Below are 27,167 nucleotides of genomic sequence, written 5' to 3'. Positions count from 1 at the left end.
TAAAGAAATAATCATTTTATTGTGCATCAGACTATGTCATGGGGATGTCACAATGGCAAGGAGCTTAGTATAAAAATTGGATGATGAGATGGGAGCAGCGGAGAGGGATAGCAGCATCCAGAGCTGGGGCTTGTCCAACCATAGGCCTCAGAAGGCAGGCATCCTTGTTGCCTTAGAACAAGACTAGTGGAGAGGGTTTTGGGAAGGACCTCTGGCAAGTTCCTAGGCCCCTCTGGGACCAAAAGTTGTGTGCTATGTCTGAGGCCTGTGTCAGTTCCTCTTGCCCTTTATTTGGGCAGTTTGGAGCTGGTTGTATCCAAGGAATTACCATTTTCCTGGGGCTGTAGATCCGTTTTGGCCTTTGGGGTGATAGTGGTGGTAGGGCTGAGTCCAACAGGGGTTCCCAGAATCTGGTCTGAATAACACAGGCCATGACCCTTCAGAACCCCCAGAGGATCAACTTTGAGGAACCCCAGACAGGCAGAAAAGTGAAGCCTAGGAATGGCACAGACACATCTTACTTCTGGGACAGTGCCCATCACACCAGCATCCAGCCTGGACCCACTGTAGGGACAGGACTAAGGGATCGGGGAGAGTGGCTCAGCGCTATTCTCTAGAGGAGGAGGGGCTCCCACTGCTCCTTTGTCCGGGTCTGGCCTCTGCCAGTGAGTGGTAGTGTTTTCCCTGGCACTGAGCAGAGAGCTGAACTGAGCTTGCCAGGGGAGCAGAGGGCCCAGCTGGGTAGCGATGGGGACACTTAGGCGGCTCAGCTTTCATCCACATCAGAACAGCCTGCCCCAAGATTCTCCCCACATTCAGCTCCAGCATCTCACTTGATTTTGGCCTCCTCCTTGGAAGGACATTGAGCAGAGAGCTTGGCTGGGGTCCAAGGGTGTTGACCCTCTCTCTTCACTGGGAGCCAACCCCAGAAGGCACAAACCACAAGGCCTTGAGCAGAGTTTCTGCAGGCTAGAGCCCGTATTCTTAATCTGAGACTTTGAACTCAGACATTGAACCCTGGAGCCAAGAGCTTGGTATCAGAGAACCCCAAACCAGGAGCGCAGAGTCCTGATGTGGGACAGCTTAGAGACTGAGCAGGGGCTGAGTGGAGAGCCTCCCTGACAGTGAGTTCCTCTGGGGAGTGGGAAGTAGTTGCCTCAAGGGCCAGGCCTTGTTCTGCACATCCTGCTCCCAGAAGTCTGGGCTGGACCCCCGATGATTGGACTGGTGTTCACATGATCCTTCAGTACCCATGGTGCCTGGGAGGTTGTGTGGGTGGGGTTGGGGTCTCAGCTGCTGAGACCTTACTTCCTCAGCCTTCCAGGTGCTCTCTTTATCCCTCAGAGTTCATCTGCCCTCAGGAAGCATGCAGGCTCCAGCTAAGCTTATGGTCTGTGGCTCCTCCTGCTTACCTGCCCCTTTCCTTCAGCTAGAGCCCCTTCCCAGGCTCAGACCCAGAAACACCTGCAGTTCCTTTTCATTGCGTAGAAGAGGCAAAGGAGGAGGGAGGCCTGGCTGGAGGGTTTTTCTGGCTTTGCCTTTTCGTTTAGCTCACTGCATGACCTGGATCATCATTGCCCTCTCAGCTGTAAAGTAGGCAGAAGAATCTCCATCCCAGGGCTGCTGTGATCATCAAATGAGATACTCAGTCCAGGGCCTAGAACATACCTGCTCAATAAATTTTTTTAAGTGAATGAAATAATGGTTGGGAGAGGACTTCTTTTTTATACTCCCTTTTTTCTCCATGTATGTGATGGTATATGTGTGAGATTTTCCTTTTCAGTTTCACAGAGGAGCAGCACTGTGAGGAGGTGATTTGGATAGGGAGGGGACATCACTGCAAAGGCCCAGTTGGGATCTCTGATCCAGGATGGCAGCCTTTGCTCCTGTCTGGGAGGACCTGGAGGATGGGAGGAGTTCCCCCTTTGAGGGGGAAGGCTGGGCTCTGGATTGGACTGTAGTCTTCTCTTGTCCTCTCCCCAACTGTTCTTCCTGCCTGGAAGTCCCCACAGATCGAATCTCCAGTTGCCCATGTGAGGACTCAAATTAACCGTTTGCCCTTGACCTGGTTAACTGCTTATTTCCTTTCACAGGGCTAGAGAGAGAAGGTTACCAAACTCAAGCTGCCAGGGGTACATGTAGGTGTGGGGGTGGAGAGTTATGAGCTCTTTCTTCAGGGAGTTGCAACTTCCATCATGATGGCACCAGTTTTCCCTGCTGTTGGGTGACCTGCTTTCCCTAGATGGCAGGGTCAGTAGCTATGTGACTGTAACACTTGTTGTTACCCACCTAAGCCTGCAAGTCGAAAAATGGAAACAGGTAACAACTGAGTGGTCAGCATCAGCCGCCTGTGGACAGCCAGAGGCATGAGCAAGGTCCCTTTGGTCAGTGAAAGCCACAAAGGCCTGGGCTTTGGGAAGGCCCTGGTTGGTGCCTTTGGGGTTGCCTGCCTGGTTTTGGCAATAAATAACATGAGGACCCAAAAATCAAACCAAAACAAAAAAATACAACCAGTTTCTTTTGGGGTGGGTGGTGGGGAACTGTTTAAATTATCGACCTTCCCGGGGCTGCTAGGTGGTTGCTGGGCATATGGCTGGCAGGCAGTCATCGGCATGTGTGCAACTCTACAAGCCGCTGGCACTGCCGGCACTTGACGAAGCAGCACCAGTGGAATTTGCAGCTGCAGCGTTCAGCCAGCTCTACCTGTGCTGTGTGGAAGCCACGGCCACAGCACAGCAGCTCACAGCCATCAATGGCCTTAGACGTCTTGTTGCATGTGCGGCCCCTTGTGCCCAGCACGCCGCTGCGCATGTCCTGCTCACAAAAGTCTGGGCTGGGCTCCAGGTACACCAGGTCCTCATCCGTATGTGGCTTGAACTGTGCATTGCGTGGCACCAGTGCCTTAGAGGAGCCCACGCGGCGTGGCTCTACTTCAGTGGCACCATCAAACTTTTCCTTCAGTGTGTGGCCCACCTGGCGGAAGGGTGGCACAGCTCGCCAGCATGTCTTTACCTCACAGGAGCCTGACACCCCGTGGCACTTGCACTCCACCCGCATGTGTGTCAGGATAGCCTGGGGGGAAAGGAGCCATCAGGAGATGTCAGTGGAAGTTAAGGAGGGGCCCTTGGGGCGGGAGGCAGACAATGGGGGCAAGCTGCAGAATCGGAGAGAGATTTACTCTTATACTTCCTCTGTATTAAGCTCCTACTATGTGCCGAGTTGGGCTAGTAGGAAGTGCTGGGGACAGATGAATTGTCCCTGCCTGTGGGGCACTTGGAGTTGATGGAGAAGAGAGACTTTAGAGAGCCATGTCATGAAACAGTGAGTGACAGGGACATAATGGGGAAGAACACTGCTACATGTCATTTTCACAGGAACCTTGAAAAGTAGATATTGAAGAGGCAGATGATGTCATGGTTAAATACATGATTTTTTGCTGACACAGGGGTTCATATCCTGGCTCCGCTATTCACATGGTTTGTGTGTGTGAGGGAGAGGGATGGATACGCATGCATGCATAGGTAATTATGTGTGTATGGGTGGGGCCTGTGGGGGGCACGAGTGCTGTGCTGGTTTGTTTATGCTACTCTATAACACCTACTCACCTGTTTGCTCCCCCAACCCTGCCCCCTCTGCACCCCATTAGCCTGTGGCCTCCTTGTCATCAGGGTCTTGGACCTAGTCACCACATGTCCATTACTCAGCTCAGTGTCTGGCCTACAGGGGGTGCCTGATACTGATAGAGACTGAAGGGAGGTTTTCCAAGCAGTCATGTGTATGGGAAAGGGAGTGGGGCCCTGCCCAAAACTCCTACCCCAGTAGTGATGGTGGTGGGCGGGAAAGCTACACTACCTTCCTGCCGGCCTCATTGTTGTGGAGGTTCATGAGGGCCCGGCTGGACGAAGCCCCTTTGCTTCTCTCCCGCACGTCCACAAACGACTGTGAGAAGGCCACGCCATAGGCGATGTTGTCGGAGCATCCTGACCACTGGAAGCCTGGGTGTGGTGGGGTGTAGAGAGGGCCATGGGTTAGTTAGGGCCAGGATCCCAGAATGCTGCCGTCCCACACTGCCCACACCCTGTGCTCACCCTGTGGGCTGACCCCTTGTACTGTTCGGTCACAGCCACACTTCTCCAGCTCCCCGCTGCTGCATGCCCGTGTCACTGCAAAGGCCACACCTGCTGAAGAGATGGCATACACGAAGGCCGCCTCCCGAGTCCCTGTGGGGAGGCAGAGGGTCAGGGCTGGGTCCCAGTTCTCCTTCCCCTCTCTTTTAGAGAAGGGAGGGATATTGAGGCCTGCTGAGGTGGAAGCTCAGGGAGAGAGCATGGAACGTGGGACTCTTGTCAGGCACAGTCCTGGTGCTTTTTATTGTATTGATAATATGCACTTACTATCCAACAGGCCTGCTCTGAGGTCTTCATAAGCAGTGGTCATTTAATCCTCGCAACCACACCATGTTCTTAGCTCTGTTTTACGGAGAGGCTAGGCAGCTTGTCCAAGGTCATGCAGTATGTAGTAGAGCCAGCAGACAGTCTGGCTTCAGAGCCTGTGCTCTTAGCTACTACAGAATACTGGTCTCACCACCTCTTCAGAAGATGAGGAGGAGTGGTGTTGGGAATTGACTTACCCAAGACTACAGAGCTATGAAGTAGCTGAGCTGAACTATAAACCTAGGCCTGGCTTCCTCTAAAACCTGTGTACTTTTTCCCTGTCTCTCAGCTGGCCCCACTGGGCTTTGAGGGGTCCCCTACCTGACCCTTCCTCCTGAAGCTAGGCCCATTTCTATGAGAGTCTGTCCCAACAACAGCTGCTACTACTTCTCATAGCTACTGCTGATTGTCGGATGTCTGTTGGCACTAGCCCTCTACCACCAGAGCCCTGCTAAACGGGTGGTAATGGGCTGATGAGGAAGTGGTAGAACCAGGACTCAATACACAGGTCTGTCTGCCTTGGCTATCTGTTCCTTCTCTTCTGCTCCATGGCTTCTCCTTGATTCTATTTTGGTGCCTGTGCCCCCTACCACCTGAATGGGTGGTTTTATCCTCTTAGGAACTGCCTGTGTAGAACTGTGCCTCAGGAAGTAGCAGCTTGGAGTCTTTTGGGTATGTGTGTGTGTGCAGTGCATGTGCACATGGCTGGCTAGGTGTGTGACCAGACGAGCCCAATTCCTCTCCTAGGCCCTGTGAGGGCCTCTGTGTGCCTGTGACTATCCTTCTGTCTCTCGCTGGAGTGTCTCTGTCCGCAGGAGTGGAAGGGGCAGGTTTTGGCCTCGTGGTTGGCAATTACCTCCGTGTCACCTAGGCCTGTCTTCTCGGCCGCCCCGGGGAGCAGCCACTGTGGTCAGATGGGAACAATCACCTCCTCTGTGCCCATGTCTGTGGATAGAGGCAGCAGAAGCTGAGCACCGAGGTGGGAGGCAGTGCCGTCCCTGACAACTCAGGATGTCCCCTTCTTAGTTCAGGCCTTGAGCTGGGGATGCGGCCCTCCACGACATTCCATTGCCCACTCTTTGTCCCATCCTGGTCACTTTGGGTCGGCCTTGGGGGTCTTGGCAGAAGCAAAGGGGCCTTGACAGCCTGAGACTGAATCGTCTCCAAGTTAGTCGAGGTTAATAGTAGGATCATGTTGATTGGTTTTGTGCTGTGGCCTCCCAAAGAGAGGCGACTTCAGTTTCTGGTATTTCTGGTATTTCCAGGCCTGAACCAGCACAATCTTTGCCCCAAAGACCAAGGGGGAAGGGAAGTAAAATCAGGAGATAGGATTGATGGGACCTAGTGGGGCGGCCAAGCTCTTGGCCTTGCATGGTTCAAGTCTCCTCTGCTTCCTTGGCTCTCAGCAGTCCCCAGGTCACCTCTAGTGCAGGGCTGAACTCCTCTCCTGATCTAGTAGCTTCTGGGGTGCAGGGCTCCCAATAAGGTTGCCTAGGAAGCCCTCTGCCTCGTTCCCTAAACCAATTTCCTTCTTGTGGACTTGTTGTCTCCCTTGCCCTGACCTCAAAGATTCCTTGGTCAAGGACACCATGCTTTACTCAGTTTGGGAGTGAGCCTGAGGAAAAGATTCTGGAAGGAAGGTAATAAGAGCTAAAGCTTATAGAAAGTTCACTATGTGCTGGGCATTGTTTAAGTACTTTGCATATATTTATACTCTTCACAACAGCTCTATGAAGTAGATACTTTTAACCCTCATTTTATGGGTGAGGAGACCGAGGCACTGAGTGGTTAAGCAACTTGTTCAGCAAAACCCAGCTGTGAAGTGTTGGGGCTGGGATATGAACTCAGTCTGGCTCCAGAGCTTTTTCAAGTTTGACATTTGATCCTGCTCATGGAGGCCCTGAGCCCCCTGGAAATACACATGCAATTGATCTCTTCCACTTCCCATGTATGAAGTCAAGATTTAGGTCTACCCTAAATCCCATATGTTATAGGATGAGCCCTGTTCCTTTTGTGGGTTCCTTACTGGGGGATGGTGAGCAGTTAGCCTCTGTGTCTAGCCCAGGAGGCTCCAGAAGAATAAGAGAATGTGGTCAGGCTACCTGGCCCCTAAAGCTGATGAGGTGGCTCCTACAGCCTTCTCCTCCTGGCCCTGGGTCCCAGCCCTTTGACTCCAGTGCTGTGGCCCCTTGTAATTCCTCACATCTGCCTGGAGTCTGGGTGCCCAGGCTGAGGCCTTGCCTGTTAGTGGAGGACCTTGGCTGGGTCTGCTCTTCTCAGAGGCTGTTCAGATATAGAAAAAGGATTGGGATATGCCTGGAAATAAAGCAGTGGGGAGTTCTATGGTGAGGTGGCAGATAACCCCTCCCCAGTCAGGGGCCTTCCCTGTCCCAGCCACTCTGTCTTTTCTTGGGATGGTGGAGCCAGGCCAGAGTAAAGCAGAACTCTCTAAGGCGCTGACAACCATCTGTGTAACCCCCTTTCTTTTCCATTAAACTGTTTGTCCCATTCCACACCCAAATCCCTTCTGCTGTTTCCTCTTCCTGGAGCACCTCCCTTCCTTAGCTCCACAGATTCAAATCCTGTGTATCTTCTGGGCCCTCTTCAGTGCTATCTTTTTCAAGGTGTTGCCTGGGGCTGGGAATTCAGAGTTGTCCTGTTGATCCAATAACAGCTACTTATTCTGGGAGCCTACCCTGTGTCAGGGCCTTTCCATATGTTGTCTAAGGCTCACAACAATGTGCAACCAATTCACTCCAGCTCTATTCTGTAGAGGAAGAAAGTGAAGCATGGTGGCTTGCCCAGGGTCCCTCAGCCGGTAAATGGACTCAAGACCCAGGCTCTTCTGGCCACATTACATGTGATGCCTCTTTCTGATTTGGAAGGAAGACATTTGAGTAGGAAGGAATGTTTTGAAGAGAAGGGGCTGAGACTGTGTTGGGCTGGCAAGAAAGCCATGGGCTCACTGATCCTCTGGGCACCAGGGTGGGAGCCTGGTGGGAGTAGAGGCAATGGACATAACATGGGCTGTTTCTAAAGCAGATCCAGCTTTATTCCTAGGGAGGTGGTGCAGGACAGCCACTGGTCTCAGAGAAAGACCTTATCTCCCATCCTTTCCCCATCCATGTCCTCAGCCTGCTTTCTAATTTCTATTGCTTTCTTATTTGCAAAAGCTCACCTTTTCTTCAAACTACCTCTAGGAAGCCTCTTTGGATTCAAGAGGCAGTGTAGGACAGGGCAGAGAGGAAAGGCTTTGGAGGTAGAGCATGCCATATTAGACTCTTACTAGTGATGTGAACCTCCTCCCCGAGCCTCATTTTCCTAACTGTACCAGGGGGACAGTGATGCTGCCCTAGCAGGTGAGCCCCTAGTTCTTCTCCCACATTTCCTCCCACCCTCACAGACTCCCCAGGACCCCAGCACTGATCACAGGACCCCATGTGATCAGCATCGGGCTAATTGTCTTATCTGTGTAGTCCCTACAGCCAAGCTGGAAGCTCTAGTGCTAGGCTATCCCTCATACTTCTTCCCTGGCCCCATAACACAGATTGGGCACAGAGCAGGCCTTTCATAGCTATATGGATACAGAGTTGGATATTGTCACCAAGAGCAAGGGCACTTGCCAGGCAGATCTGCATTCTACTCTAGTAGCTTTGCCACTTTCTAGATGTGTGATTTCAGTTTTCTTGTTCATAAAATGGGGCTAATAATGGTACTTACCTCATCAGGTGATTATGAAGATTGAATGAGATAAAATATGGAAAGTATTTAGTTCAGTCCCTGGCACATAGTAGGTGCTTGATATGTATCAGCTATTGGGATTGTGGTTGTGGGGTGGTAATGCAGTTTCATTCATTTGCTAACATACTGGCTGGGCATGTACACTTTGGGGGTCATTGAGTTAACCATGTCTTTGCCATTGGGCCATAAGCCTCCTTAGGGCATAGTTACTTCCTCTCTTGCTTGTTTGCTCCCTAACTGAACATTTATTGATCACAAGGGTGAGAACACAGATTTTAGTCACAACCCAAGACTGAAAAGCACTTCTTAAATGCAGCCTGGTGTGTCCTAGATGTGTGTTAGGCGTGTGGGGAGAGGACATAGGAGGGGCTTTGGAGTCAGAGGCAGATCTCCCAAACAGCAGACAGAGCCTAGAGGGGCCTTAGGGCTCTCCTAGGACAAGGACTTGATCAAGGTCACAGAGCGAGACAATGATAGAGACAGGAAGAGGCCCAGTGCTGTCCACTGATGGAGGACAGCAAGAGTTTCTATTACCTTTTCCACTTCTCCCTGTCCTGCTCAGGCCAGCCCACTCTGGCCCCCAGCATATTCTGCTCACTGTGACTTTTGAACTTTGGCCAGACTTTGTGTGCTCTCCCACCCTTAACACCCTTTCATATATTCAACAGATATGTACCGATAGTTTACTATGTGCAGGAACTGTTCTAGGCACTGGGGTCCAGCAGTGACTAAACCACACAAAGGCCATCCCTCATCTGGACCTTAGCACTTGCTACCTCCCCTTTTCAACTGCCCCAGATTCCATCTCTACCCAGTTTCTGGTAGTTTTTCAGCCTAGAGCACACGACTTCACCCTAAATTACTGACTGTCTTCATCAGTCACCATTTTTTCAGCATCTGTAGGCTAGGAGCAGGGATGGTCTCCGCTGCTTTGGAGTGGATGATCTGTGGAGTTGGAGTTTGGGAGAACTGGGATAATGCTGACAACAAGGAGAGCTGTGCCTGGGGAGACTCATAACAGTAAATTGCCCCTCATTGGCATCATCTGTATCCTTACTGGAGTTCTAGGATTGTTCCCATTTTATAGGAAGGAGGATGCTGAGGCTTAGAGAGAGGATGTGCTTTGCCCAAGATCTCATAGCCAAGAAGTGGCAGATACAAGATCTGGGTATATCCCTACTCTCTCCTTACTGAGCCTTCTTTTCCAGCTGTTACAAATTGTTTCATTTCACAGACTGTGAGAATGATTTGATGAAAGCACATAGTAGGCCCTCAACAAATGGGGGCGCCTTTTCTTAAGCATGGGTTGGATCCTGGGTGGGATCTGTTAGCTCTGTGCTCTTTCATGGTCTGAGGCCATCACTCCATCCAGGCAACTCATGTGTGGGCTCCAGCCAACCCCCCAACTCCTGGTGTGCGCGCGCGCGTGTGTGTGTGTGTGTGTGAGTAGCAGTGAAAAGTCTGCCCAGGTTGGCAGTTGCTGATGATGACAATGACAATGCCGAGCATGATGACAACAGCTGGTGGTGAATGGCAACTTTTCTGGAGCAGGGTCTACTCAGTGCTTCACACATAATATGTCATTGGATCTTCACAGCTTCCCTGTGAGGTAAGCATTTGTGCTGGCATCATTGATAGGTAAGGATACCAAGGCTGGGAGGAGTGAGGTCACTTGCCCAAGGTTGTGCTTGCCCATGCTCCCCCTCCATCTGCCTTATAAACCCCTGGGCTTTCTGAGAGCCAGTACTTTGCTTTCAGGCCTTGGGAGGGATATGTCTCTTTTTCTTTTGTTTAGTGGAGACAAGTGAAGAATTTTCTTTGAGGAATTTTTTTTTTTGACATGGGCAGGCTCCAGGAATCGAACCCTGGTCTCTGGCATGGCAGGCAAGAAAGAACTCTGCCTCTGAGCCACCATTGCCCACCCTCCATGAGGAATTTTATCAGGAAGAAAACCAAAAGTAAAAAAGTGGGGAGATGGATGGATGAATGGGCAGAACTCGGATTCCTCCTCTAAACACAACCAGTGTCTGTCTGGGATAACAGGCCTGGCCTCAGGGCATCTTGACTCAGCTCCAAGGGAACTGGATGTTTGATCAAGCCATTTGGACTTGAGCCTGGAGCAGTTCTGGCCTGGCAGAATTCTCAGTGTCCTAGAACTTGCTGAGCAAGAGCTGGGAACCCTCTCATTGGTTCTTGCCCCCACAGGTAAAAAAGGCATTTCTTTATGGGGTTCTGAGAATGCTCACTGCCTTCCAGCCAGCACCTATGTGTCCCTTTCTTTGTCCCTTCTTATCCTCAACCTTGCTTCTTATCAACAGAATATAGCAATTGACTCTCTCCTCCATGCCAGGTTCTGCTACGTTCTGGGCCTGGCACTGGCTGGGGAAGCAGGTGATATCACCCTTACCTTCAAAGAACTCAAAGTTTAGTGATGGGCAGTGGTGGGAGTGGAGAGACAGGCTTCACAGTTCAGTCCACAAGGTGTAATAAAAACAGTGTGAACACAAATGGCTTAGACAAAAATGTGCATATGTATAAATACATGAGTGAGAATGATAAGGCAAATGGGCTAAAATATAAACAGTTGATGAATCTGGGTAAAGCATATATGGGAACTCCTTGTATTAGTTTTGCAACTTTTCTGTAAGTTTGAAATTATATCAAAACAAAAAGTTACCAAAAAAAAAAGCAAGGACAAAGAGCTTTTGAGCCCAGAGAAAGGAGTAGCCACCTGCCTGCAGGAGCTTGGAAGACTTGTGGAGGAGGGAACTGCTGAGCTCGTAAAGAAGAGGAGGTGGGCATTGGGGTAGAGGACAGCATGTGCAAAAGCATGGAGGTGGGAAAGGGCCCGACATATGAAACCCTGCTGACTTACCCACCAATCCATCCAGAATATACTGAACACCTACTGTGTGCAAAGAGCTCTGTTGTTTGAGCCTAGTATCTGGCCTCATCAGTCAGGCAGCCATGGGCCTTCAGCAGTGGGCAGCACCATCCCAGGAGATTCTCCACTACTAGGCTGTTTGCTGGGTCTCTACCTCTTTTCCAGAGCAGTGATATTCAACAATGCCAAGCATGATCAGGCTTTTTTGGCCCCTGCCAACTCCCAGGAGAATGGCGTCCAAATTTCTATCACAGTTGGTTTCCAAAAACATCCAAATAGCTTGCCACAAGTCCGGCAGCCCTCATCATCCAGGACCATAGGTGCCAAGACAAGGTTGGCTTAGGCAATCCCTTCTTGCTGCCTGTGGCAAGTCAGAGGCCCCTCTTGACTATTGGTGGCTCAGAAGTGTCAGTTTCATGTTCAGGAAGTAGGAAAAGAGGCCACTGGTTTAGAACACCTTCCTCGAGGGCAGGGGCTTGACCTGAAGATGAAGGCTACAGGAGCCTTCCAATTCCATGGGACTTTCTCTATGCCCTGGCCCATCTTCCTTTGGCTTAATGCGTTCTCATCTTTCTGGTCTTTACTGAAAACCTACCTCCCTGGGGAAGGCTTTCCTTATCATTCCACTGCTAGCCAGGAGAGGTGTCACCTTTGTGCTCCCACAAGCTTGCACATGTCTCCCCCTCATGGTATTTTCTCATTGTGGGAAAGAGCATAGATTCTGGAGCTGATAGCCTGCGTTAAAGTCCTGGCCCTGCCACTCCCTAGCTATGTACCTTGGGCAAGTAACTTAACCTCTGTATGCCCTAGTTTCTTCTTTTGCAATTTAGGAGCCTATCTCAAAAGGCTGGCTGAATTAATATTGTTTAAAGCGTGTAAAACAGTGTCTGGTCCAAGTGCTACTGAAGTAAGCTCCTCCTCCCTCTGTGTCATAGTTGAATACCTGTCCATCTTCCTATAGACTGAGCCCAAGAAGACAGGGTCTGGGACCCATTTGTCTCAGGGCTGGGCATAGTGGAGGCCCTCAGTATGGCTTGTCCAGTGGACAAATGACGAGATGGGCTCAAGTTAACCACACTGGACTGGGGGTTCCTCCCAGGAACTGTGGGCCAATTAAGACCTTTCCACTGCGGGAACTTCTCTTTCTTCCTCAATAAAGTAGGATGGTGGTTCCTCCTGTTCACTTGCCCATGAGGCAGAACTGAAGATGCTGCCCACTGTAAAGCACCACACAAGTATAGAGCAGCCACCTCCCCCTCTGACGCTGCACTTGCCATCACCTCATCTTCCCTAGTGCCTCCAACCAGTCTGCATTCTTTACGCTCTCCTTTTGGGCAGTGTGCAGTTTTCTCTTGATAAATGACTTAGACGAGTCCAGCCACTCATGAGCGTATTCCTCACCCAACAAAATGGTGGTCTCCTTTGGTGTCCTCTGGCCCAGGGCCCACGCCCCTGCTGGCCTCCCAGTGCCCCCGGTGTGCCCTCCCCTCACCTTGTGTCACCACCTTGCCAAAGACGGGCAGAGAGTCGAGCGTGGAGCAGTTCCAACGCCGGTTCCGGAACTGGTACTGGCACTCTTCGATGGCGAGCTGGGCGCCACGGCGCACTGAATCCATCACCTCCAGGTTTCGCTTGCACATCTGCACCTGCCTCTGGATCAGGCCCTTGAGCTTCTCGCACGTTTCTTCCTCTGAGATGCTCCCCACTGACGACAACTTGGCCAGGTACCTGGAGAGAAGGCAGAGGGAGGTGGATGCAATGCGAAGCTGGCCCCATAACCACACCCCCTCCTCTTCCATTCCCAGGGCAAAGCTTATGCCCCAGGCCCAGTTTCTGGGAACAGGCTTGTTCCTGCAATTGTGTTGCCAACTTCTCTCTAGACTGAGAGACAGGTCCTCCTGCTTGGCTCTCAGGGGCCAGAGGGACAGGAGTGCTGTGTTCCATAAGAAGTCCCCTGCCACAAACTGGCCAAAGCAAGTGGCAGTACTGGGAGAGAAGCTGACAGTTCCACCCCACCCGGTGGGCTCTCTCCCTGCCCTGGGCAGCCTCTGCACCAGTGTCTGTCCCCCTGATGTTATCCCAGACCCAGCCCATGGGCTCTGGCCTCTTCATGTAGAGACATCCTCTACCTGGGAGGCTGGAGCCACTGTTCCCAGGCAATGACCTCAGCGACCTGGGCCACCTTCCAGCTGCAAGGCCAAGATCCTCTCCACTAGCCACAACCCACGAGTACCAGATGAAGACCTGTGTCATTGCTGTAGCACTTGGGGGTGCAACAATTACTGTATGAAGGGCTGGGGGGTGGCGGGGAGAAGGTGGTGGGCACTGGACAGGATGTAAGTGGAGCAAGGGGGCTCCAAAACCATTTTGCTGTGTACTCCCCTCCGCCCCTCGATTTTTACAGCCTGAAGTTTGGAGTAAGGATGCTTGCCCACTCACAGGCTTATTGTAAGGACCACAGGGAAGTAGTGCACAGGAAGGTGCTTCTTGACCAGGTGCAGGGGCAGAGGGTGTCTTTGGCAGTGGAAGGAGAGAGCATTACTGCTTATTGAACACCCACTGTACACTGTGTACTGTGGCAGTGCTTCGTACTGCAGCAGAATCTGCAAATCTGTGAGGTAACAACTATTCTGCCTATTTTATGGATTCCAAAACGAAGGCTAAGAGGGTGACATGCCCCAGGTGACACAGGAAGCAAGTGCCAGAGCCAAGGCTCAACCTCCCTGAAACCCTTGGGCCTTCCTTATGCCCATACTCTTTGGCTCTGCCTTGTCTGGTGAGGTACATTTCGTGATCTGAGTGAGGAGGCAAGGGGGCCTGGGGTAAGATGCAAAAATGCTCCTTGGGATCGGTGCCAAGCTAGTGAAAGGCCCTATGGAGAAGCCGCCCCCCTCTCAAGGGAAGGAGGCTCTTATGAAGGAATCCTACTAAATGCCTGGTACTTCTCAAAGAGATGATGTGACTGGCTCATGGTCACCCAGCTTGGAAGGGCACACCTGGATTGGAGCTCAGGTCCAGATAATTCCAAGGCTGTTGTTCTTAGCACTGGCCTTCAGCCTGTCCACCCCTCTCCAGCTCTCAGTAGGCACATAGACAAAGCGACAGCCTGACATGGGAGGGGAGCGGTGACTCTGGAAGTCTCCTTTCCTTTCCCAGCCTCTTTCTGCATCTGTTTCATGGAGAGATGCATTTGATATCCTTCCCAGGGCAGGGCTGCTGGGGCTGCCTTCCAGGTTCTTGGAAGCCCAGCAGAGTGCGCAGAATCCCAGATGCAAAGCATGTTCCCTGACAGGGACCTGGTACAAACACCTCATTTTACACATGAGCACACAGGCCCAGGAGGGGAAGGAGGGAGCTCAGGCCAGTGATGGACAAAAGAGCTTAAGTGCCTTGCTGCCCCAAACTCTGCAAGAGACCAAGCTTCCCTCCAGGAGTTTGTCTAGCATACAGGGTCTCCCAAGGGGGTACCCTTTTGGGAGGATGCTGTTGCTGTCTGATAAGGGATGCTGCAACATATCCCAGGAATGATCAAGGGGAGGTGGGGCCAGGGGACTAGTTTTGAGTTCTAGTTGTGTCCTTAAGATCTGTGTGACTCTCTGGGACTCAGTTTTTCCTTCTGTGAGGAAAGACTTCCACCTACATCAAGGAGCTGTTGTCAGAAGCAAAGCAGGATCCTGTTTATGAGAGATGGTCTGAAATGGGACCAGAGGCAATAAGGCAGAAACTTGACATTTGTTTGCTAAATGAAGGAATGAATGAATGGTGACCAAATGGGAAAGTAAACAGAAAGTGTTATTAAAACATGATAAATTTTTATGACAATGCTAATAAAAATAGCTAACTTTTATGGAACTGCACCAGGACTGAGCTAGGTTGTTTATTTACATTATTGCATTTAATCCTCTCTGCAAGCTAATGAAGCCCCATCTTAGAGAAGAGGAAACTGTAGCACACAGGTCAAGCAATTTATGCAAGGTCACATGAGGTGGAACCAGGATTTGAGCCTGGTTTTGTCTGACGTCACAGCCTTTGATAGAGACAATATACTTTTATGTGATTCAAGGACTAGAACAGGGACCAGTGGGCAGAAGCTGCTGGGAGCTGGGTTTGAACTGGCTGTAATGCAGTTGGTGGGCTGCCTAAAAGCTCCATCCCTGAGGTGTGCAAGGAGTCCTGGACTGGACCAGTGTATGGTTCTCAAATCTGTGCATCAGAGATATTTATGTGTTTGTTGAAAATGCAGGTGCCTAGACCCCACACTAGTGGGGTTTGGTGGGCAAACACCCTTCCAGGCACGGTTATTCAACCAAACCTGCGTTGATTTGGACATTAGTTTGGGGATGCTCTTGATAATCACTGGTGACATTTCCTGCTCCGCTGGTGGGAGATTTGATTCTGGGGCATTTCTGTCTTCCTCATTGCTGCATCAGCACCTAGAGACATTTCCTGTGGCCCCTGGTTGTGGTGCCTGAGTTTGGCTTTCCTTTTCTGTAAATGGCCATAAGGTTCCTATCCCAGAAAGCTGCTGTGAGCAACTATCGTGATTTGAAATGGGCCAAGCATCGGCTGTCAGCCAGGCACACTGTTGGTGCCCAGTAACTTTGAGGCTCTTTCCCGTCCCTGGCAGCATGTGTGAGTGGGAAGTGCGTGGTCTCAGGAGAGACAATCCAACCTAACCTTGCCCCCCCTGCATTCCTGGTCTCCCAGGGGCCTTCCTGTCCTCTCTACCAATGTCCTCCCCAGAGGATGCACAGATAGAGTTGGAGCTTCTTGGGGGCGGGGAGGGGGGCGCTGAGGACAGGAAGAAGGCTGAGAGGCGGGGTGCATGTATCTGGAAAGGTAGGACTCCTCAGCCCTGTCTAGGTGCTCACGCTTCCTTGGCGAGTTGAGTGAAGGGGTCTCCTTCGGAGTTAGTCTCACCTTCGCTCTTGGCCTGCAGGGGGCGCCAAGAGCCCAGCTACTGGCTATGGGCCAGGTCTGTGTTTAGTCCACTGGTGTCCCTGAGTCAGGGGACAAAGATTTGGATCTAAAGTTGGATCCTACTCTGCTCAGACTCAGACTTGCCTGCTGGGCCCCTATTCCTTCTGCTACTTGGGGGCACAGAGCAAGTCAGTCCCCACTTGGCTTCTCTTTCCTCACGGTCCAGCCAAGGGGGCCAGGTCAGCTCTGTTGGACCCTAGTCTTTGAAGATGGGGGTGTTCAACGGCAGGACTTCTTCCAGTAGAGGAGTAGACTGAGGAGGCCTGGCTGTACCACAGATGCACTGTATGACCGTGGGCAAGTCCCTACCCTGCTTGGGGCTGCAGTCCCCCCATGGGTACAATGGACTATTGGTTCTGCACAGCCTTTTCTGCTGTCAGAATTGGTGGTCTTCTTTCTCCAGGCTGGGACGGGTGTCCAGGTCTCGCAGGCTGGTGGGTGGAGCCTGTGCCATTGAACAAGGAGTGAGATGGAACAGATGACCTGTCCATACCCTCCCCCTAGGCTACGACCTCAATGAAGGAGACAGGCTGAAAGGGCAGTAGCAAGGATTTAGGGGTGAGCTGCTGGGCTGCCATGGCTGTGAGTCACTGGGACAGCTTCCAGGGAGAACTGAGAAACTTCTTCCGCTGAGGAGTTTTCCTGGCTCCACTCCTGGCACCGATGCCCATCACCTCTAGCCCCTGCCTTTATCTGGTATAACAGCTGCCCCCTTCCATGTTACATATGGCCCCACCCCCACCCCACTCTCCTAGATCCCAGGATCTTGCCAGTGAAGGGCTGTATGGACTGTTGGGGTGGGGATGGGGCAGAGGGTAGAAAGCATTAGGACCTCAGGCATCGAGGCAGTTGCCCACACTCTATTTCTGCTTGCTTACTCAGGAATCTGGCCAGGGTACCAGGCCTCATTTTACAGATGAGCAAACTGAGGCTTAGAGAGATGAAATGACTCACCCAAAGTCACATAGCTAGTGAGTGGCCAAGCTGGGATTCAAACTCAGCATTGTTTGGTTTCTCAACTCTCTTTGCACTGGACCCCACCTGTTGCTTCAGGGTCTGTCCCCAGGCCTCCCCATTGCTTAGCACAGAGGCAGTACTCAATAGGTCCTTGCAGCCTGACCAGGGGGCTTTGTCTTGACTCAGTTCCCTCTGCTCATCTCCTGGCAAAGGACTCAGGGTTGGGAAGAGCAGAGGGTGAGGAATGAAAATGGGGCTACCTCTCGGGGCCCTGATCCTGTCCCTTGTCTTCCAGTCTGCCGAAGGCTTGGAGACCCTGAGGGCTAGGCCCAACTGGTCCTGGGGCCCCAGGAATCCCTTCATCAGTCCTAAGGTGGCTCAACCTCGGTCCTAGGTGGCTCAACCTTTCCCCTAGAGACACAGACACACTTGCCTGCCTGGAGCTGTGCAGAGCTCAAATATCGACTGCACAGGCGATTTCTGGAAAAGACTAAGAGGAGGGGTGTGATTGAGTCAACGGCCACTGGACTGGGCTGGGCTGGATCTGGCCTGTGGAGGCTCTCAGCCACCCCTTCTTCTCTCCGGTCCTGGTTGCATTGCCCCAGTTTAGGCTTCTTCCTGCCACTGCCGACTCCAGGGGTAGCAATTTGCCACCTGCTACCCAGGCCACCCAGGACTGCAACCATGGCCATGCCATTGATCAGTTTACTCCACTGGCCCAGGCTGCCCCTGCTGCTGCTGCCAGCCAGCCTGCACCCTGATCTCCTCAAACGGAAGCCGCAGGTCCTTCAGCTCCTCCCAGGAGGCCCTCCTAGCGCCCAGCCCGTGCCTTCAGCCTGTAAGCTTGAGGGCCCTGGCCCTGCCAGGGGGATCAGATCCTCTCAGCCACCTGCTGTTTTCATTAGAAACTAAAATTAGCTGGGCTTGTCCCAAGCTTTTCCAGGTTTGCTTGCTTTTTTTAAAAAAAACATACAAATTCCTAGAGGGAAATCTGCACCTCTCTGACTTCTCCCCTTGCCTGCTCTGAACGACAAGCAGAGATGGTATGGGAAATAGCTGGAGCATTTGGGAGGCCAAGCAGATCTGCTGTGGGTCCTGGCCCTGCGATGTCCAGGTGGGGGCTGGGACGCTGGCTGGCCCAGGCCTCTCTGCCCCTCCCTGTGGCCTCCTGCCTGCCTGGGCCACATTTAGAGCCTCCTCGGGAGCGGTTGTGATGGCCATACCAGGGTGGAAGGGGGCCAGGCAGGCGAGAGGTGGAGCCGGAAGGAAACAAGTGCCTACTGGACACAGAACTGCCCTGGGAGACGGGGCTGGGGTGAAAGCAAAAGTGACCACAGACTCCAATCAGGATCGTGTTCTTAGTGTGTATGTGTGTGTGTGTATAACCCAGTTCCCTGACATCCTTAGCATACCCACTTTCTCCCGACTCATTTTCAGACCTTTGAACATTTCTATCACCACTGACTTAGTATCCTGCTGCCCTTGCTCCCATAGCCTCCCAGACCCATGTTCCTCGGTGTAGCAGGTGGCGTGGTGCACTGGATAAGGGCATACACTGTGGAGCCAGACAGATGGGGTCAGAATCCCACCTCTACCATATATTGGCTGTGTGACCTGAGGCAAGGCTGTAAACATCTCTGAGCCACCGCGTCTTCATCTATAAAATGGAGATAACAGTGGTTCACTGAATGGATTAACATGTATATAAAGCACTCATACAGTAGGTGCTCTTCCCCTGATGGCAATATCATTATATTATTATCATTATTAAGATGTTTACCATCATCATTATCACCACCACCATCATCGTCACTGCCTCCATCCCAAAGGCCCTCGAACTGACTCTGCTGGACCCCAACCATTGTCACCAGATGTTGGGCTCTGCCCCTCTTTCTTCTTTTGCCTACCTCTAACAGCCCTTAGATCTGGGGTCCCAACCTGCTTTTCACCTGAGCTCACCTGTGGGCTAGGACACACTCCTGGTGGGCAAACTAGATACCTTCAGCCCCGATTCCCAGCCGCAGAGTTTTGACCAACTCTCCAGACAGTTGGATCAGGGCTACAAACATGTTTTCATGTAACTCTGACCTACCAGTCAGCCCTCTGAGGACTGAGGGTATGAGTGATGAGGTGGAAGGGGTGGTGCTGTTAGGAGACCAAGGGCTGGGGACACCAAGGTGAGAATAGCAGGGACGGTGGGACCCAGAAATGACTCAGGTGTGCTGAGGGCAATTGGAAACTGTTTGTGGGAATTTTCAGTGATGGGAAGAGTGGGACCTTTGATCCCCTGTCACTTGTGCTATACAAACAACAGTCTCATGCCTCCATAAGGCCTTATTGCAACAATACAGAATGGGCCAGGCAGATACCATCACCCCATGTCACGGATGAGGAAACTGAGACTCAGAGAGGCATGTGTTCAATGTCATTCGGTCAGTCAGGTCTGGGTCAGGATTTGAGAACAGACCACTCTGCCTCCCAAGCCTGAGGGTGGGCTGATCAGGACCAGGCTCCAAAGATGGCCCAGGGTACCCGAGGGCATACTAGTTTGACAATCACTGGACAGTGATTTGATATAAGTGTCCTGATCTTTCCACTCACGAGTCTTTCTAGAGCCCCATGAATTTTGTGAACCATAGCAAGGGCCTGTGGTCAGAGGGCTTCTGGGCTGCTTTCAGGAGTGAGAGGTACTGGAGAAGGTGACGGGACAGGTTATGTGGTTGCCTGGACAGTGTCTGGGCCTGGGGTCTCTGCAGCTACTGGGTCCATGGAAGGTCTCTACCACTGACCTGAAGGTCCTTGAGGGGCAGCCAGTGAGGAGGGTCTGGCATGGTGGTTTGCTGAGTGGTGGGGGTGGACTCCATGCACCTTCTTCCTGGTCTGAGCATAGCTCTATGGTTTTCAGTGCCCAGGTCAAGTTCTCTTTGCCACAAGTACATTTCCCAGGTGGAGGGAAATGGTGACCTCCTTTGAGCTTACGACCCCCTCCTGTGCCTTAGGCTCCAATTTCCCCTCTCCCTGTCTCCCAGGATCCCCATTCCCTTTACTCCCTATCCTTAGAGACCTTAACACATCAATTTGCTTTCTTTTGGCTTCCCAGTTGCCATTTTTTTTTTTTTTACCTCCAGCTCCCTGGTACCCCGGCTCCCTACATTTCACCTGCAAGGGCTCTGTGCCCCCATACCTGTTTGGGAGGCTCCCCCCATTTCCCATCTCACTGCATTTGTTCCCAGGGGAGCCAATGCCAGAAGATAAAAATTTTCATCTTTCCCTGGGGCAGGTGTGGTTGTGGAGATGAGGGGTGTCAACATTAGGGCAACCCCTCTCCTTACCTTGCCTCCTAATTTGCCAGAAGAGCTTCTCCTTTGCTGAGACCTGTCCAAACCCTCACCACAGAGTGCCCATAGTGCCTTGGGAGCCCTTTACTTAGCTTGGCTGTGGCAGCCCTCGGGGTGGTGAGCAAGGAGGGATGGACAAAGCCCCAGCTGAGTAAGGCTCAGGCTCAGGTGCTCCAGATTTTCAGAGAGTTTCTCTGCCTTAGTGGATCCCTTTTAAAGATCAAATCCAGTCTGTGGCCGCAATCCTCCCTGCTCAATCAGGGCAGATGAGAAAACCTTGGTTCCTTCCTAGCTCCAGGTGCTCATCACCTCTGACAGAAAATGACTGGCTAGGGGTATGGGGCTACAGAACTACTTTCATCTGTTACAGAGAAAGTTTTGGAAAGGCAGTCAGACCAGGGATCAAGTTCCAGTTCTACCGCTAATATGTTGTATGACCCTAAGTGCCCATCACGAGTAGGTCTTGACAAGTAAGTGCTTGAATGTGCCTTGCTGAGTGTCCCCTTCTGTGCAAGGAAGGGGTTGAAGCTGCAAACCCCTCTAATACCGATATCTGTGATTCGGTCCTCTACGCCTGGGGTGCCAGGACAGCTGACTTGAGAGGGAAAGCTCTGCTGTCTCCAGCCCTTGAGGGAGGATTCCTGCCCCCTAATTCTGGGGTTTCAGAACTTTTGAACAGAGTGAAAATCAGGGTCACAGCGGGAAAATGGCCCCTCTTGTCCCATTGGCAATTCTTCATTGCTTCTAATGGGCCTCTCAAAAGACATCATGAGTTGCTGGGAGGCTGCTGGTCTCCCTGAGGACACATCCCTCCCTCTTTCCACCCTCATCCTTCCTTCTCTCTTCTCAGACCAGGTCCCCTCCACTGCGGGGGCTCTGTCTTGGCCGGGGAACTTTTAAGACATAATTTGGTTTCACATTTTCCAGAAGGTGGGGGAGGCAGGGAGGGGTTTGGATGGGGAAGGGGAGAGCTGGTGGGGTCACAGCAGGGAGCGAGCCTTCTGCCGAGTTTGGCTGAATCACAGAAGATGCAATTCAGGACTCGGAGATAAAACCTGGCAACCCCTGTGGAAATCTGGACAGCAACCACGGGGTCGCAGGTTCACCTTCCAGCTGGGTTTGCCGACAAAGGCGCGGCTCTTGCAAGCTTGTTTGGGGTGGAGGGGTGAATGGAGGGGTCGACGGCAGGCAGCTGTCATTCCTGCTGGTGGCAACCTCGTCAATTTGAACTCCATGCCGGGTTGGCTCCCCGAGGGAGGAACAAGAGGAGGAGGCTTTTGGTGCAAATGCTCAGTTCTCCAAATGCACCCACAGGGCCTGAAGTGAGCGAGTTTCAACAGGTTTGGGAAGCACCGTCTTGTCAGATGCTTGCAGAGTTGCTCAATTGTTAATCCTGGGTTGAGGGAAGAAAGTCAAACCAGAGCAGACAGCTCGGTCGTGGCTCCTGCTTGAGCAAACCCCTCGGGCAGAACCTGGTCCTGGGGCCCTGTGATGGAAGGGTGAGAAACGGCTCAGCCTGATGCTGAGGGGTCTACCCTGGCTGAGAGGCTGAGGAGTGGAACCACACTTCCGGACAGCAGCTTCAGTGCAATTGAGCATCACCAGAGACTCCCACTGACTTGAGTTCTTGGAAGATGGAGTCCCATCCGACAACAACTTAAAACCCTCTGTAACGAGCAAGTCCTGTCACTCATCCATCAAATATGGACTGAACACCCGCTGCACATCAGACGTGTGCTCAGCTCTGTGAGGACATTCAGAGGTATCTGTGCCACAGCCTCGGCCTCAGATGTTTATAACTTTGTAGATGTAATGAAACTATTGGACTACATGATATGAAACTTTTTATAGATGGGGATAAAAACCATGAGGTTTGGACATGTGAGTACAAGTCAAGTTCAGGTCCTGTTTCTGATTTGCAGGCCGACCTCAAGATAGTCACTGTACTTCTGCATCCCTGAAGAGGTGCTGAAAATGATGCAGGTTCCCCTCCCCTTAAAGTGGGGAGGAAGGTTATAAGCTCAAATGAGATAATGGGTATGAAAGAGCTTTGTAAATCATTGATTCCAAAATGGGGTGACTTTGCCCCCCAGGGGACATTTGACAATTTCTGCAGATATTTTGGGTTGTTACAACTGGGGGGTGCTACAGGCCTCTAGTGGGGAGAGGCCAGGGATGCTGCTAAACATCCTAGGTGCACAGGAAAGCCCCTACCCACACACACAATGAAGAATATCTAGTCTAAATTGTCAGTTAGAGGATGGGGTTGGGGCAAAGGGCGTGTTGTTGCTTGGTGGGTATAGAGTGTTTGCAAGGTTTGGAAAGTCGTAATTAAAAAAGATAGACAATGGTGTTGAGGTTGAGAAACCCAGGTATAAACTATAAAGTGCTGTGGTCATGTTAGTGATTATGATTGAATGCCTAGAGCCATGGCAGGAGCTCGAAGGAGATGGGATTTCACTATTTAGTGGGGAGGGAGAGATTCTCTTTAGCTGGGGACCAAGAAACACTTCCTGGACGAGACAGGCCGCACCTTTACCTGCGGGGCTAGCACTGCACATCTGGGCTGGCTGGACCCCACACCTGGCCCAGCCTTTTGGGCCTGGAGCACTGGGCCTCACTCCACCCATGGCCACCCGCGCTGGGCGAGCAGGCACATGGGAGCTTGGCATGAAGACACACACCTGTAGGGATCAGACTCAGTGAGAAGGGCGCTGGCTGCCTTTGCTTCCCCCAAGTGTCACCCAAGGGTGCTTCTAGTCACAACCTTGGCCAGCAGGATTTGCCCAGGAGTCCAGTCTGGCCTTTGTAGCTCTGTGTGGCTCTTGCAGGGGGCCTAGTTGAAGAGCAGAGTAGGGTCCTTCCTGTGTAATCCGTGCAATACCATAGAAACCAGACAGAACAGTTTGGGATAATAAGGGCTTGGGAGCAGCCCGAAGGCCTGTTCTCTCCATCATCCCTAGACACAGGAACATGGCTCCCCTGGCTCACGGCAGCAGCCCTTCACTTCTAGCAGCAGCCATGGCTGCCATTGCATCCGGGTACTGTGCTTAGCACACTACATGCATGAGCTCATTCTTTCCTCACAGCCCCATCAAATGGTGTGAGCCATTTTACAGATGAGGAACCTGAGGTTCAGAGAAGTAACTTGTCTATGGCTACTCAGCTGGTAAGTAGGATGATGAGCAGCGTGGGATGTAACTCTAGGCTGTCTGTCTAGAGACTCAGTTCTTATCCCCTCTGCCGGCCCGTGGGGTGTGGCAGGACTCCCTGCCCTTGCCTAGGACCCCAGTTCAGCATACTCCAGCCTCTTCTCAGGTAATCCACAATAATGAAACCTTAGTTTATCTTTCCCCAACTCTTCCCAATACTTCCATTTGGGGTTCAGAGCAATCTGTTGAGGACCATGGGCCACATGGGGGAAGTGAACCCGCCCATCGCCACCCGGTCTCCTGACTCTCAGCACAGCCCAGTGCTCCTGGGCAGGGGGTGGGGGACTGAGACATTCAGAAATTTTTCTGAAGCCCAGGTCAGTGGCAGGCCTGCCCCTTCGAGGAGAGAATCCAGGCTTGCAGGATTTAGGGCCTTTTACCAATGGACTGTTTTTATGCATCTATCCCTCCTTTGGAGGTGGGAGCTGCCACAAGCTGTCAGCCTCCTCTAGGTGCCAGACGGGAATTTAATCAACAACCTCGAGCTTCTCTGGGCTTGCCCAGGCCTCAGGCCATGGAGGCCTCCCAGCTCCAGGCTTCATCCTGCCCAACTGCTGCACGCAGCAGGACACCTGGTCTTCTAAGATAACAGACAAAACCAGCTCTTGCAACTGGCCAGCTGACTGGTCCTGAACTGAAGCCTGGCTCCAGGTACTGGGAGGGAAGTGGACACCCAGCCTTGCCCCATGGTAAGAGGATGCCAGCCATCTTCTTGGGGCCAGGACCCCAGGTATTTGAAAAGACCCAGTACCAGCTGCCATGCCTGAATGGATATCTGTTTGGTCAAAGCTTTTCCTTTGAAAGGCAGCTTTTGGGTCAGATGGCTCTGCCATTTCCTAGTGGGTGACCTTTTTGGCAACTACCTCTGTATTCTTCAACCTTCTCATCTGGATTTAGATACTGTAGACAACACAGTGGGAGGTATTATGATTATTAGTGTTGTGATTCTACAATCTCCAGGCCAGGTGTCCTCTCCCCGACTGCTCCTTTCCTCTGATAGTTATAGTAAGCGCATTCTGTCTTACTTTAAAAAACTTTTTTATACCCCAGCTTTTATAGACCCCAGCTCCTTGCAGGCCAGGCAGTGACATCTATTTCCCCCAGAGCTGGCCCAGTCTCTATCCTGGGGATGGAAGTTGATAAAAATGAGGCAAGTGACCAAAACTTGGAATGTGACCAGAGATTTCTTCTCCATCACAACCTCTTTTCTTAGGTGGGGTCTTGGGAATCCCTTTATTCCTCCTGCCTTGGGATGAGCAGAGAGACCCTTGGCTTGCAGCCCAGGGTGGAGCAGAAGTGAGCTGGGTCATCTAGAGACCTGCTTTGTGACAACCTGAACCATCACCGTTGCAGAGAACAGGTTTGCCAACCTCTCTCCCTCTAGGCTGCCCCTCCTCACCCCACCCCCTAGGGTGCAGGCACGGGAACTGAGCTGTAGGAATTCCCTGCGGTTTGCGTGACCCAGACCATGGGCTGCCTCCCGGGCTGGGGTTCTAGGCTTCGATGTAGCTGAGGGTGGGTGGTGACACTACCCAGGCCACACTGGCTCAACTTTGGAATGGCTTCTGGGAAGGGGGTATGGTGTCTGGGAGTCAACACCTAAATTCTGGTCTCAGCTCTGAGTTTAGGTAAGTAGCTTCCCCTCTCCAGGCCTCAGTTTCCTCATCTGTGCTCTATCACGTATGTGGCTATCTTCCCTGAAAGCCCTAGTCACACACTTGAGCTGCCACTTTTTTCTCTGCTTTCTTGGTTGTTGTTTGCAGCTCTTGTGTCTGGGCAGGTCAGGCATAGCTCTTGCCCCTTCTGAAGAACCCAGGTCCGAGCCTTTGCTTTTGAGAGGCTTCCCCACATCCAAATCAGCTCTCCAACTCGGTTGTGGGACCCAGGCCCTGCTCATGGTGGTGGTCTGCAGGGGGCAGTGGGAGGAGGTGGTGGTGCCCTGGTTTCTGTACACGCTGCCACTGCTCCTGAAGTGTTAATCAAATTAAGGCTCCAAGAAAAACAAAAGCTCCACAGCCTACTTCAGGCTGTCTTGTAGTCACTTGCTCTCCAAACAGCTGGGAGAATTCCACATCACCTCCGTCCCCCTAGCCCTGGGTGGCTCTGACCCCAACTGAACATGCTCCTTCCAGCCTGCAGGGCCTCGGCAGGCCACAATGACCTCATAGCAACAGCCATTGGACACTCGGGGCAATTTCATGGGAGATATTTGTTCTTTGGTCTTGATGCAGAGAGAATTTTTTCCTTTCCCGCTGTCTCCATGGAAACCCCACTACACTGTTGGCTATCCCCCTTCCCACCTCATGCTTTTCAGATCAATATTGGAGCTTGGCTCCCCACTGGCTGCCCACAGCGGATGGGGGCAGAGCTCTGGGCAGGAGGAATTGGGATCAGGGTTAAGCTTGGGACATGGGGGGGCAGGGGTGGGGGTGGGGGGATCAGTCACAGAAGGGGATGAAGGAGTCCGGGATCCTCTTACTTCCATGTTAACCCACTCACCCCTTAGTGCCCTTCCCTCCAGAGAACTGTCTGCCCCTTCCCAGAGAGTCACCTGAGCACAGGCCCACTCAAGAAAAAACAGGTCACTGGCCGCGGTCACCACCCCTCCCTCCTTAGGTGAGCCACAGGGAGGTGGGGGGCTGTTGTCCTCTTTAAGGTTTAGACAGAGTTTTCTTTTTGCCCTGGGGAGAACCAAAGCTCGGTCAGCACCAGCCACAGGTTCACGAAGAACCAGCGTCCCGGCCCCTTCCCTCCTATCCTTGCCCCCTGGCCCCCCAAGCAGAAACAGGTCCCTGCACGCCTCCAGCCAAGCCCATAGCGCGGCGCAGCCCGGCGCGGGGATCTCGCTCCCGGACTTCTCTGGATTAACCTGCTATTATGTCCCAGAGCCCTTTTCCGTAACGGGCTTCCTCCGCGACCTGTCAGCTCCGCCTGGGCTGCGCCCGCGCCCGGCTCCCGGCCTGGCCACCACCCCGCGCTCACACCCACCGGACGCCCCGGGTCGTATTTGGGCGCGGACTTCGCCGCCACCGCTGCGCCTCTGGGCTGGAAGCCGGGCCCGGGCAGGGGGCGACCCGGGGGCTCCGGAGGGAGGCCGGGACAGCGGCGGCGCCAGCGGAGAGAGCGAGCGAGCCTTCCGTCCTGCGCCGAGACACCTGCCGGCGCCCCCCGCGCCCGCTGCCCCGCGCTGCCTGGCACCGGCCGCTGCCCCCAGGGCCTGCCCCGCCCCGCCAGGCCCCGGCCCGGCCGGGTCCCGGCCCCACTTACAGCCAGTTGCTCGCGGCGGCCGAGAAGACTGCGAAGACGAGGAGGCGCAGCGATCGCAGGCATGAGCGGGGACTCATGGTGCCGCCGCGGGCGCCCGGCCCGGGGCAGCGGCTGCTGCGGCTGGGGGCCTCCCGTCGGGGCGGCAGGTGGGCGCTCGGCGGGTGGGCTCGGGGCGCGGCGCCGGGCGCGGGCCGGGGCACGCGCGGCGGGGCTCTCTGCCTCCGTGCCTGCCGGCCGCCCTGCCCGCTGCTGCGCCCGCTGCCCGGCGCGGACCAGACTGTCAGCGCCGCCCCAGAGCCGGGATGCGGCGGCGGCGGCGGCGGAGGCGGGCGGGCGGGGGGGGGGGGGGGGGCGG

The 27,167-nt window shown here is 53.0% G+C and overlaps 1 protein-coding gene across 2 annotated transcripts; it reads right to left on the bottom strand.

Annotated features, from left to right (window-relative positions):
* WNT4 (Wnt family member 4) lies at positions 1-26,908 on the bottom strand. 2 transcript variants are annotated; one of them, XM_077150923.1, is made up of 5 exons: positions 26,813-26,908; positions 12,551-12,786; positions 4,089-4,220; positions 3,853-3,995; positions 1-3,072 (listed from the first exon to the last, which is right to left on the bottom strand). In XM_077150923.1, exons 1-5 carry the CDS (start codon positions 26,887-26,889, stop codon positions 2,605-2,607), a joined length of 1,056 nt encoding a protein of 351 aa, XP_077007038.1. In that variant the 5' UTR covers positions 26,890-26,908; the 3' UTR covers positions 1-2,604. The 2 variants fall into 2 exon arrangements, with proteins under 2 accessions (XP_077007038.1, XP_077007039.1); XM_077150924.1 differs by having other exon boundaries at positions 1-2,973.
* Between the last annotated feature and the right edge of the window lie 259 nt (positions 26,909-27,167).

The sequence above is a fragment of the Tamandua tetradactyla genome, chromosome 2 (genome assembly GCF_023851605.1).
Source record: "Tamandua tetradactyla isolate mTamTet1 chromosome 2, mTamTet1.pri, whole genome shotgun sequence".
Classification (NCBI taxonomy): domain Eukaryota; kingdom Metazoa; phylum Chordata; class Mammalia; order Pilosa; family Myrmecophagidae; genus Tamandua; species Tamandua tetradactyla.
Note: the sequence above shows the minus strand (reverse complement) of the source record. Positions and strands in the feature narration are given on the sequence as shown.